Source organism: Pangasianodon hypophthalmus, chromosome 22 (genome assembly GCF_027358585.1).
Source record: "Pangasianodon hypophthalmus isolate fPanHyp1 chromosome 22, fPanHyp1.pri, whole genome shotgun sequence".
Lineage (NCBI taxonomy): Eukaryota > Metazoa > Chordata > Actinopteri > Siluriformes > Pangasiidae > Pangasianodon > Pangasianodon hypophthalmus.
This window is the reverse complement of record NC_069731.1, coordinates 838,334-851,743: the sequence shown is the minus strand read 5'-3', so window position 1 is coordinate 851,743 and position 13,410 is coordinate 838,334. Positions and strand designations below refer to the sequence as shown.

General features: G+C 38.4%; 1 protein-coding gene across 1 annotated transcript in view; it reads left to right on the top strand.

Annotated features, from left to right (window-relative positions):
• Nucleotides 1–244: 244 nt before the first annotated feature.
• Nucleotides 245–13,410, top strand: part of scn1ba (sodium channel, voltage-gated, type I, beta a) — a 21,529-nt gene continuing 8,363 nt past the window's right edge. Inside the window, exon 1 of the mRNA XM_053227918.1 lies at nt 245–1,924. Within this exon, the coding sequence (XP_053083893.1) occupies nt 1,843–1,924 (82 nt within the window). The 5' untranslated portion in view covers nt 245–1,842. The remainder of the gene's footprint in view (nt 1,925–13,410) is intronic.

Below are 13,410 nucleotides of genomic sequence, written 5' to 3'. Positions count from 1 at the left end.
TGATCCTGCTTCTCTTTAAGTGGATATATACCGGATTTCCGGTTTGTTGTGGTGCTGATATTTGGCAGAGACAGTGCTGAAATACAGAGCGTGAAACAGACGGACATATTGCAGGTTTTTTTTTTTTTTTTTTAACATCTGCTCATGTGTTTTCCAGCCCACTGCTGCAATGCATCACTCCTCCCCCACCCTCTCCACCTCCCTCCACCTCTCTCTCTCTCCCTCTCTCTCTCTCTCTCTCTCTCTCTCAGTCAGTGCTGTATCCTTCCTTCCCTCGCATCATGCCATCCCTCCTCCGTCCGGATCTTTGGAAATGCGCACACTGGCTTCATTCAAGGAAGAAATAAGCGATTTAGAGAAAAATAAATTACTCCTGCATTAATAAAGCAACGGATTTTTAAGGGATAAAAAGAGGAGCTTCGGTGGGAGAAGGAGAGAGAGAGAGAGAGAGAGAGAGAGAGAGAGAGAGAGAGAGATCCTGCGGCTCTGTCCCAAATCCACATGCACAGTGTGCGAGGTAGGCAGCATGAAGCCCTGAAGAACTGAAGGACGCACTGCATTTATTTATTTATTTTTTATTTTTTGCAACACATGCAGTTTTGACTCAGTGATTCAGATGATGGAATGTAGCTTCTGCTGAACTGAATGCATAATTAATAATGTGCACTGTAGAATTTTTTTTTCTTCTACTTGATAAATGATTTCTGATTGAAAGAGAAGCATTTATTTTTATTTTTGTGAATCATCCACGCTTGCACCATATGACCATCTGGCATGAAGGATAACTGAAGCTGCGGAGGTGGACCACTGAAGAAGAAGAAGAAGAAGAAGGGGCCTTACTGTAATCTGTGTGACCTGAACACACTATCTATACTCATTAAAAAAAAAAAAAAAAAAAAAAGATAAGGACAGATTAAATATTTATGTCCGTCTACGTCCATGCAGATTTCCATGAGCTTAAAATTTAACAATCCTCACACGTCTAGATCTTCATGTAGGTCTCGTCCACTCATCGTCCATTTTCATAGAGCAATAATAATAATAATAAATAGTAATAATAATAATAAGAGTAAGAACTTCACTGGAATGTATCGGCTACGTGAAACCAAAGACGCGTAAGAAAAAAAAAAGTTGTGCGATCCACGCTTCCAATCTTCCATTCTCAATCAGTCACTGTGCGACATCTTCTACATCTTCATCAGCTTCATCTTCATCAGCTTCATCTTCGTCATCTTCGTCATCTTCTCAGGTCAGTCGGCTTTTCCTCTCTGTCACGCTCGTCATTGCCGATCGCTCGTCTTCCACGCTATGCACTCATCACAGACTTTCTCTTTCTCTTAAACATCACAAACCTCAAAAAGTTCAAGTCTTCCATTACAAACAAGGAAAGCTGTGAAGTGTAAAGTGTAAAGATTGATTTTTGATCAGAGAATTTTTCTTTTTAAAAAAATAGCTATGTTATAGATAGGCTAGCAACACAACGCTAACAAAAGAAAGAGTCACATCATCGCGAAAAAAAAATATTCTGGATTCACAAGCCGAGTGAAGAGCATCGCTGAAGTGAACGCTCCTTTACTGAGTTGTAGTGAACACTTTATGATTGTGGAAACTGAAGGTTGCATTGCTAACAGAAGTAAACAGCTGGGAAGTGAATTAAAGCAACACTTCAGGACCACGTGGAGAAAGTGAACACTGCATTACTAAACACTGAAGAGACTTCCTCTGTGAGGGATCCGGCTCCTTCTGAAATCCACTGCTGCATCGTGGGACACACACAGAGAGACCCTCTGATCTCCAACAGCGCGTGTGTGTGTGTGAGAGAGTGTGTGTGAGAGTGTGTATATGTGTGTGTCCCTCTCCTGGGTGAAGATGACTGCAGTCCAGGTGATGTGGCTCCCGCTGCTGCTGCTGTGCATCACACATGGTGAGTGACTGTATGCTGGATAAACAGCATCATTAATCATAATCTACGCAGGGCAAGGTGAGACAAAATTCATACAGAGCTTCTCCTTATATATTGGCACCCTGAGTCACGGCAGCTCAGTGGCACGGAAACAAGTTATCTCTACGGACGCTCTCAGGAGGCGTGTCATAAAAAGGCCACGCCCATTCACGATTTCCAACAAACGTCAGAGTGCATTCTGGGTGCTGTTGTGTTGTAGGAAAATAATCATCAACCCTACTCACACTAACAAGTGTATGAATGTTAAAAGCTTTCCTTTTTCCTTTTTTTTTCCCCGTTTCTTTCCTGTTCCTTGTTAAATACTTTTAAATATAAACGCTTGAAAATTTTAGTGCACTTAAGGAGTTTTCCTACAATCTACGTAGAAAAAGTGTTTTCTTATCAGAAAGAGTTTCAAGCAAAACCCTTTTTTGGGAAGCTAATAATCCTTAATTTTCCAATGAACCCTTAGTTGACGAACTTAAAGAACCCTTGAAGAGCCCTTATTTCTAAGAGTGTGTGTGTGAGTGTGTGTGTGTATTAAGCGAGCGAGTAAGTGTGCGCTATAAACGCCAAATTATTGCTTTTTATTTTCTTCTTAATATCTAGAACCTGTCAGGAGTTAATCGTTTAAAATTTAGCTCTTGGTACTTGGTGTAATCTTAGAAAAATTGGCTCTTGACTAGTTCATTAAGTTTTTTAAGGGTTCTTTGGATAATTAAGGGTTCTTATCTTCTTAAAAAGGTTCTACCTGGACCCCTTGAGTGTTCCAGAAACATGAGAGCCTTTAAAGGTTCTCACAAAGGGAAAACTGAAGAACATTTTCTAACTCTATGTTCTCACTAGCAGAAAATAAATTGCTCTTGTTGCTTGTAGTCTCCTGTGGCTGTGTATAGCGACCGCTCTGGTTGTCGCTTTTGTGGGCGTGGCCTGTCCATGTTTTTTTTTAACATTTTTTTAGTTGAGAAACGGTAGTAGCTATAGTAGCTGTGAACGGGGAACTGAAGAAACGTCGGACCACATGCGGTCCATGGAATCATTCAAGACAATCCTCTGGATTTGTAGCTTCACAGCTTCTTATCTAATTTGCCTAGAACTGAGAAAAATCTGAATTTCAATGCTGCTCGCTGAAATTGTAGCTGAAATTGCGGCTCTGTGTCGTGCACGTACGTAGAAGAGGAACATTCTTCTGTCGCTTTGTCACTGTGATAATAGTGAACATTTCACATATTACAGTATTATAATATTACATACATTTTTGTCATGTTGCTGCTGCTGCTACAATAAGTACAGTGCACCTTATCGCTCATGCCTCGCCTGGGACACACACAGACCCACAGAAAGTAAATCTCTGAAATCGAATTCTTAAAAAACAATTTTACTCATAAAAAAGCTCATGTAGAGTGTACAGTATATATCATATATAAATAACAAAACCGAATATCAGTGTGTACTCTACATTCAACATTTATTATAAACACAATAAACCCATGTATGTAGTTCAGCGTGAAACTCATTGATCCCTACAGGGTGCCAAAACATAATTACACACTTTGTATGAGTTATTTCTCACCAAATAACCTTCACCTGTCTGTCTGTCTGTCTGTCTGTGTGCCTCTGTGTATCTGAGTTTCTTATAAAAGATATAAAAAATAAATAAAAGAGTGATTTAATAATTAATTGTTAATGACTAATAACAGGCTTGAACATGATCAATCATCTGTTTTTACTTTTGAACTCTTAATCTCTGTTCTGATCTGTTTCTTACTTTTCATGCACAGTTCTGGATGTGTGTGTGTGTGTATGTGTGTGTGTGTGTGTGTGTGTGTGTGTTTACATATATATATATATATATATATATATATATATATATATATATATATATATATATATAAGTGCCACACCCTGTATGTTGTCTGGTAAACATGTGAATCAGCTGCTGCAGTTGTGTTATACAGAGAGAGAGAGAGAGAGAGAGAGAGAGAGAGGGATTCATTCTGTCCATCTTTAATCCCTCCATCATGTCATGGCATTAGAATGCTGCATGTTTCATCCAGGCGAGCGATGAATGCCGCAGTGACGGAGTTTCCCGCTCGGCCGGATTTCCACAATAGCCGTATTGTCCTGCTTTACAGTAAGCGATAAAGAAGCTCTCTGTCACACTGAGGGTTTTACTGTGTCCTGGACAACACGGCTCTCCACACACACACACACACACACACACACTTCCCCTGACCACTCAGAAGTGTGTCTTATCTCACTGTGATAACACTGTGTGTGTGTGTGTGTGTGTGTGTGATATATTTCTTTATGCTTTATCACTTCGGAAAGCCCAGTGTCTCCATTGTTTCATCGAAGAACTAAAATCCTTCCTTTCCACGATAAAACCTCGTTAATGTTCTTGCTTTGGAGTGTCGTTCTGAACGTAGTTTGTATTATTGCTGTAACTATTCCGTTACAGCTGTATCGCTTGTACACTCTCAGAAAAAAGGGTACTAAAGTGTACCTTTCCTTGTTGCTTTTATGTTTAGTACCTTTATGTATCTTTCAGCTGCAAATGTAGATGGAGTGTACCTTGTAAAAATAAAGATTTAAGATACATAAATGGACAGTAATTAGTTTAATGCATTAAAGGTTCACCACGTGCACCTTTCTATGGTACCTTTCTATGGTACCTTTCCATGGTACCACCCCAGTGACCAGGCATGGCACAGTTCCTGTACCCTTAGTACCCTTTCTGAGTGCTAGTCTCTTTAGTCTTTTAGGTTAGGAATCATGGCAGATTTTATATGTGCTTTGTTTCACTTATTTACGTTTTCTCTAATCGCTCTGGATGTAAATATTATTATTAGCGTATTTCCACACATCTCACACATTTACACTTTTTTTTTCTTACATTTTTGCCCATGGTTCTCCCCAATTTGGTCATTTCTCACTTCCTGTTCACTAGCTAACTCTCCCGAGAACGCATCTTTTCGTATTTGCTGCTCGTGCTGTGTTACAGAGCGGCGTAACACACTCAGAGGTTAGCGCTATCTGCCCTCTTCCACATACATGAGCTCACAGACACCTATGATTGGCTAGTGTCGCTGTGATTGACAGGGGAGAGAGAGAGTATGCCCCTCCCACCCAAACAGCATGGCCAGTTTTGCTTCCTTGGATCCAATCTCCTGATGAAAAGGCGAAGGCTGTAAATTTTTTTTAAATACAGATAAAATCGTGAACGAGGGCAGTGTATGTTAGAGAGGAGACTCTCTGGACAAGCAGATTTTAACAGGAAACGTTTTTGGAAACAGAAAATGTCTATTTGAATTAAAAAAGCACTTTGCACAGACAACATTTCAATGGCTGTGTTTAAATGCAAAGATTTGACTGAATTTTATTTAAACTGCAGAGTTTGAATGAAGTGTTTGGGCTGTTTCCAATTACGGACACGTTATATAATCCGATCCAAAGATACACACCTGTGAGGAGCGGAGTTTAGAGGATCTTGCTGTTAAAATGAACAGAATATCACTGAAAAACATCATTTCTCTTCCTCATCACATGTTATCAATATACATTTTCTGGAAATAACAGCATCAGAAATAGAAATTGCGCATGTCCATGTCCTGTAACTACAGCATCCTTGTTTAATGGCTATAAACAGGAGACGAACACTTTTACTGCATGTTTGCAAATAAAGAAGGAAGAAAGATAGAATAAGAAAATGGTCACTTTAAAACTTTTCTCATGTTTGTCCTCTCTCTCTCTCTCTCTCTCTCTCTCCTACGCAAGGCTATACTCACTTTATATCCAGTATTATATTTTATAATTTTGTACTGACTATGTTTATGTTTATTTTTTATTATTCTGAATACTCTTGCTTATACTCTCTACGGATTGCAGATTGCTGCTGTTATCTGTGAATTTCCCTCTGGGATTAATAAAGTAATCTGTCTATCTATCTATCTATCTATCTTATGTTACAAGAGAAGATGGCAAGGATTAAATAGCACTGTTCTGCTTGGATGAAAATGATCCATGGTAAACGTTTATTGTAAGAGGAACAATAGAGAAACAGTGCTAAAGTGGGTTTTTCAAACGTGGAGCTTTATGTGGCTCGGAGCGTTTTAGTTTCTCTAATGAACATGAATCATCCTTTTTATAAATCATATTTACATTACCGTAATGTCATCGTCATTGACCCGGTGAAATGAAAGCGTTTATAAAAAATGCCTGACATTAGTGGCATCCCATTCACTCCATCTCTTATTTCCACACACACACACACACACACACACCTGCCATCAGGCTTTTGTGTGATTCGTCTGTTAAAGCTGAAGAGTCAACAGGACATGAGAGATTTGTTGTCAGTCCTGTTTTGTGATTATACTCTACATTCTGACAACCTTTCATATCATTTCACCTCTAATTACAAAGTTACACAAAAATGAATCATAATAAAGTTAGTAAATACAATAAAATAGTTTCATAGGAGAGTCGAGAGACGCAATAAAATGCTCTTGTGAACAGGAAAGAAGAAAATGAGCCACAGTGCATGAAAGACGAAGAACTTTTAATTTTTTTTGCTAGCTAGCTATTAACAACATCCTAGCTGCAATGATTGTGACATTTTACGTAAAAACGTTACCAGTTTTTTATTTTATCATGTTGAGTTTGGTTATTACACTACATAAGGAAAAACATGAAGATTTTGAGACCTAAGTAGCCTCATTAGAACAGGGTTTAGGTGTCGGATACTAATCAATTATAAATCTTACAGCACTCATGCAATGCATTCAAAATGGAGTATTTAGCTCTGCTAGAGAAGAATTTAGCAAACATTAGCTGACGTGAGACTCTGATCACTGATTAGAGACACTGTATAACAGCCTGAGTGGTGACTAAAGTGAGTTTAAAGTTGTTAAATGTCAAACTTTTAGGATTTTTCTTTTTCCCCAGAGTCAGTAGTGGAGTGGAGTTCATTAGCTCGCTAATATCTTGGCTAGCAACGAGTAGCTACAGAGCTACTTACTGCATAAGTGACGCACACTTAGTAACTCAGACAGTAAGCAGCTCTGTTAAACGAGAACCTCGTGTCAGCTTTTCACTGTGTCAGCTCTTTTCTTCACAGCCGGATGAAACCTCGTCCGATCCAAGCCCCGGTGTTTTTATTAGAACTAGCTGGCCATTAGCGGTTCAGTCGATACGCACTATAAAAGCTTTTAAATCCAGGAGCTCAGGATTCCCCAGTCGGCTCCTGAGACGTCACACACCGCTAAACGCTAAAAGCTAAAAGCTAAAAGCTGCTAAAAACCTGACACGCACATAAAGCTTTATAATTGCATTATTACTAGAAGGCTGTAAATTACTGACAATTAACTGCAACACTGTACTTACTGAATAATTCTGTAATTTCACACTTCAAGAAAACAATCATGTAAAAAGAAAATACAGTAATATATTATTTTACACTAACGTCAATTTAGTTATTACTGTAAATTTACACTGTATATGTAAATTACTTTTTTTACTGCATATAAACAATAAATATTCTTGATGATAGATGTACAAAACTTTGATGGAAAATGTCCCTTTTATTATTCATTAAATGAAAGAAATAACAAGAAGCTAAATAATAATAATAATAAATCAATAGAAAGTAAGGAATCCATCACTCCAGTAACACTGTCGTGCTGTTATAGGAAAATAATCCACGATGTGGTGGTGTGATGAAGTTGAGTTACAGTCACCACCTCAAGGTTTTTTATTCCTCTTATACCACAGCAAATTGACAACCATTACAATTTTTCATTGTCACATTTTTTATCTGTTTATGTTTATAGTTATGTTTAACGTTCGTGAAACAAGTTAGTTCCTGTTGTCACTTACGTTATAGCAGCTGTAAACAGTCGTTCCCTCAGCAGCCTCTTTATTCTCTCTTGAAGTTAATAAGATAAAAAACGCAGCTTGTTACGCATTTTACCGAGAAACCGCAAAGAAGCGTAAACTCCTCTGTCCTGAAGAACTTAAAGTTACATCTTTACCTCTGATTGTTACAAAGCGCTGACACTGGAGACTCCTTCCCTAAATGTTAAATAAACACATTTCTCTTTACAGAAAACAATGATTACACACGTTTTTAATCTGCTGTTACTATAGAAGCGATAATGTATTAAGATTATTATAACCCTGAACATCACTGTTATTAATTTACAAACAGATTGTTTAGTATTTGAGCGTGAAAGAGGCTCTAAGTTCATAAAAAAAAATGGTTCTGGAGTCCTGAAATGGTTCCTTCAGTGGAAAGGATAATTTTTCTGGCTGTGTGTTTGGCATTTTTTTCAAACAAAGCAACATGAAGACACCGTTATTTAGCTACATGTTTCATGAATTAGTGTATAAATATAGAGCATAGTGTGGATTCGAGACGTTAAGATAAACTAACGAGATCTAGGGAGACTAATTACAAGGAGCAGGTGTGAATAAACCAGACCCAATTAAAAAAATAATGACGAGGGGGCGTGGCCAAATCTGGGGCAGGTTTCCTGGGGAAAACAAAGTGTTATTGACAGGAGGGTTATTATTTCATGAATGAATAAATGACCTTATATTGTTTTAATCAAATTCTACAAATTCACAGTGACATATAATTAAAAAATAATAAAATAAACTGTAGTAAATATTTACTGTAGTAAATAAACACATTCAGAATCTATAATCTACTGCTTACTGCTAAATTTACAGTTATGATGTTACGCTCTAAACAATCATTAAAAAAAGAAAAGAGGAGAAAATGTGATGCAGAATCTGAAAGACGAGAGAAGAGAGATGGAGAGATGAAAGAAAAAAGAAAGGAAAAAGAAAGAGAAGCCGTCGTTACCACGACTGACTTTCCATCACTGCTCTGTTTTCAGCCTGCAGTGACGCAGGTTCATCCACACTCTGCTCCATCTGCGAAACGCCAATGTGTGTGTGTGTGTGTGAGTGTGAGTGTGAATGTGTGTGTGTGTGTGTGTGTGTGAGTGTGTGTGTGAGTGTGAGTGTGTGTGTCTGTTAAATCTGTCCAAGGGCAGACAAGGACAAATGAAGGCTCATTTTCTCACTCTGGTAAAATATTAAATAGTCAGCGTCGTTTTAGGTAACACGACCTCTCTCTTGGTCTTTAACACACACACACACACACACACACACACACACAAACACAAACACTTTGCATAATTAATATATTTATCTTTTCTCTATGTGATATAGACTCTGTCCTTCATCCTTTGCTGCTCATTATTATCATAACACAAGTCATTAAAAATGTCTCAAATTCTAAAACATGTAGAATATTTTTTAGCTAGAAGTTTAATATTTTAATATTCATACCATTATATTACCCATAATGCACTGCATATTGTATGTGTACATCATGTAAATAATACATCTGATATTCTTCTTTTTCTTCTTCTTCTTCTTCTTCTTCTTATATCTGATAAATGGCTGAGAGCAACATTCAGAAAATTGTGTAATAAAATAAAGAGTAAAGTTAGCTGTTATCTGGAATCTAGCTAGCTAGCTAGATATCGAGGTGTGAATTTCTATGAATACGAATTAAAAATCCTGTCAGGTTAGCTCATGTTAACCAACCAACTAACCATAGCACTAAATACGATTTAATTTCTGTCAGAAATCCTGTCAGGTTGGTTAGCGCAGGATAACCAGCTGACTAGCATTAGCAAAGACTTCAGTAAGCATTTATGACTATAAGATTTTATCATCTTGACAGAAAATAATGTCAGGTTAACCATCTAGCTAGCATTAGCAGTGAATATTGTAAACAATTAATAACATGACTTAAAAAATCCTGTCAGAAATCCTGTCAGGTTAACTATATAGCTAGCATTAGCAGTGAATATCATAAGTATTTATGAATATGACTTGAAAATCCTGTCAGAATCCTGTCATTTTAGCTTACGTTAGCAAGTTAGCTAGCCATAGCAGTGATTAAGATGAAGATTCGGTCAGAAATCCAGTGAGGTTAGCTTATGTTAGCTAGCCATATCATTGATTATGATGAAAATCCTGTCAGAATTCCTGTCAGGTTAACTATCTAGCTAGCATTAGCTGTGAATATCATAAGTATTTATGAATATGACTTAAAAATTCTGTCAGAAGTTAGCACAAGATAACCAGCTGACTAGCATTAGCAAAGAATTTAGTAAGCATTTATGAATATGATTTAAACATCCTGACAGAAAATACTGTCAGATTAACCATCTAGCTAGTATTTTTTTAGTACAAACTTTGTTATAGATGTTTATTTTCTGGCTTCTACATTATTGATTCAGTACAAAAACATTTTAGATTCCAAACATTAGTTTTCCAGCACAAAATGAAACGTTACAGACAAATGTTTGTATGTCAGTAAAGAAAGCAGCAGATTCCATAAGAGACACTTTTCAGATAAAAACATAATGAAGGCTGCTGGGTTTCGCTGCAGAAATAAGAAGCGAGTCGACAGTCAAAGTCTCCAGAAGAACTGTGGCTGCTTCTGCAAGATGCTCAGTAACACTTCCAGCTCATTTCCTTATAAAACTGCACACACTGCACCTCAGATACTGTTTATTTTATTTAAAGTGAAGGATCGTCACATTAAATATTGACTTTGTTTCATTTATTACTGTTTACTGCTCTTTATAGGATTTTTTAAATGTAGAAACATTTAATTTCATTATTTTTGAAGGTGTCTTTGCTCTACAGCATTTCTTTGCTTGTGCCTAAGACTTTTGTTCAGTACTGCACATCCTCAATCACTACAAATAAAATCAACAAATCTGCTTTAGGAAAATTTGTGTCACGGTGATTTGAGTACAAATTCAATCAACCTAAATTTTCACTAAAATGTCTTTTCATTAGACTTCTTGCCATATATTCAGCGTCACATTGTTGTGTCTGGGTCAGATACTATAATGAGTTTTATAAATCCCGGCTGGATGGATATTTTAATTTTTAAGGATATTTTAATCCTTAAAAAGAGGACGTGGCCTGGAAAAAGAGAACGTCTGGCCACCCTATTAAAAGGGCATTATCGAATCATCTTCATCAAGTGACAACACGCGTTAAATCAATCAGCATTCTCACTCCTCGGTATTACAGAAACGGAGGATTTCACTGCAGCAGGAGGCCACGCCTCCTTCACTGAGACTGACAGACACTGAGGCCACGCCTCCTTCACTGAGACTGACAGACACTGAGGCCACGCCTCCTTCACCGAGACTGACAGACACTGAGGCCACGCCTCCTTCACCGAGACTGACAGACACTGAGGCCACGCCTCCTTCACCGAGACTGACACAGAGACAACGCCTCCTTCACTGAGACTGACAGATATACAGGCCACGCCTCCTTCACTGAGACTGACATATATAAAGGCCACGCCTCCTTCACTGAGACTGACATATATAAAGGCCACGCCTCCTTCACTGAGACTGACACAGAGACAACGCCTCCTTCACTGAGACTGACATATATAAAGGCCACGCCTCCTTCACTGAGACTGACATATATAAAGGCCACGCCTCCTTCACTGAGACTGACATATATAAAGGCCACGCCTCCTTCACTGAGACTGACACAGAGACAACGCCTCCTTCACTGAGACTGACATATATAAAGGCCACGCCTCCTTCACTGAGACTGACACAGAGACAACGCCTCCTTCACTGAGACTGACATATATAAAGGCCACGCTTCCTTCACTGAGACTGACATATATAAAGGCCACGCCTCCTTCACTGAGACTGACATATATAAAGACCACGCCTCCTTCACTGAGACTGACAGATACAGAGGCCACGCCTCCTTCACTGAGACTGACAGATACAGAGGCCACGCCTCCTTCACTGAGACTGATCTCTCTCTCTCTCTCTCTCTCTCTCTCTCCCCCCATCATTCTTAGCATATTCTTTTTCAAGTTCTCTTTCTATTTTGAAACGTCTCTGTTAGAACATTTCAAGAGCTTCCGGATCTTTCCTTACAGATCGACCAGCTGCAGCCTTTGTGTGTGTGTGTGTGTGTGTGTGTGTGTGTGGACATATTTGGTGTTCACATTTTGCTTTGCTAATGTAGCTAACAGTATAATTTTATTCATATGGATGTTTTTTTATACAATGTGAGGTAAATGCTGATGTTCTCGACAATTCCAGCTTGTTTCCACTGTCACTGTGTCTTCACATGGGCTGTGTGAAAGGCTACATGCTAGCTAAATCACTATTACTCAAACAGAGTATTTTACAAGTGTTTTTTTAGTAATTTTCCAACACATCTGAGGTAAATGTTGATGTTTTTAACAGCTATGTGCTAGCGAACTAGCCCCAGTCATTTAGCTAGCTTATGCTCAGTGTTAAAGTTGTTCTCAAATTGCCTAGCAACGGCGTTCTCCTTCTCTCAGTTCATCTTCACATGTCTGAAGCACAAACTCATGAGGTTATTTTGGTCTTCTGAATTCAAAATGGCTGACAAAACAGTGTATCTACAGTGTCATAAATGACATATAACAGTGTATTTAATGATAAACAGTTTGAAAGGAGAGTGAAAGGATTTCGCATGATGCTAATTACTAGCTACGAGTTACTTGCTACATTCGCCTAGGTATGCTAGAAATGGTTATGAAAATGGATGTACATTGAAACACTTACAATATTTACAATAACGTTAAAGCACATTGATGTTCGATTTTCCTCCACAGTTAGTTTAATGGATGTAAACTCTTTGCTAACTCACTCACTTCTCTCAACATTTCTCTTTTCCTTTTCTTCCTCTCCTGCTTGTTGTATTGATGTGGCTACCTGTTTCTGTGTTTCTGCTCTTGTTTTTTTTCTTCTCTCTTTTTCCCCTCCTGCTCTCCGCCGTCAAGGGCCTTTCCTCGTAACGTCTACACACTTCATACACACTTAAGCTAGGTGAAAATCAGCGCTGATTGATTCCCAGTGCTACAAGAGTGCAGCGCTAGTCACTAGTCACTGTAATAGCACTGATTGCGCTGATGCTGATGTTGTGTGCCATGTGTGATCTGTCCCTCAAAGAAAGAACCAAACGCCCCTCCAGAGGTCAGAGGTTGAAGGTAGCACACTCGGAGATGCAGGTGTGTTCCTCCCGGCCCACGTATGCAACCTCCATCACATATATAGACACCTGCATCTATATATGACAGTAAATCTGTAACGTAGAGGAAGCACTGCAGACTGACGCGCACTAGCATCGCACATGGCTAACAATTTATTTCCCCTCCAAATCCCCCAGGGAGATTTAAGGAGTAGTGTGGAAAATCTTGCCGGGGTCCAGACTTTAGCAGAGGAGCCTTACAGTCTGAGATCTCATCCAACATTCTGTTTACATCATAATTATACTAAAAGAAAGGACCAGATATTGATCTTGGATTAGCAAAAAAGTCCATCAGTTATCAAACACTCATACAAAATTTTTGTTCTTTATTAAAA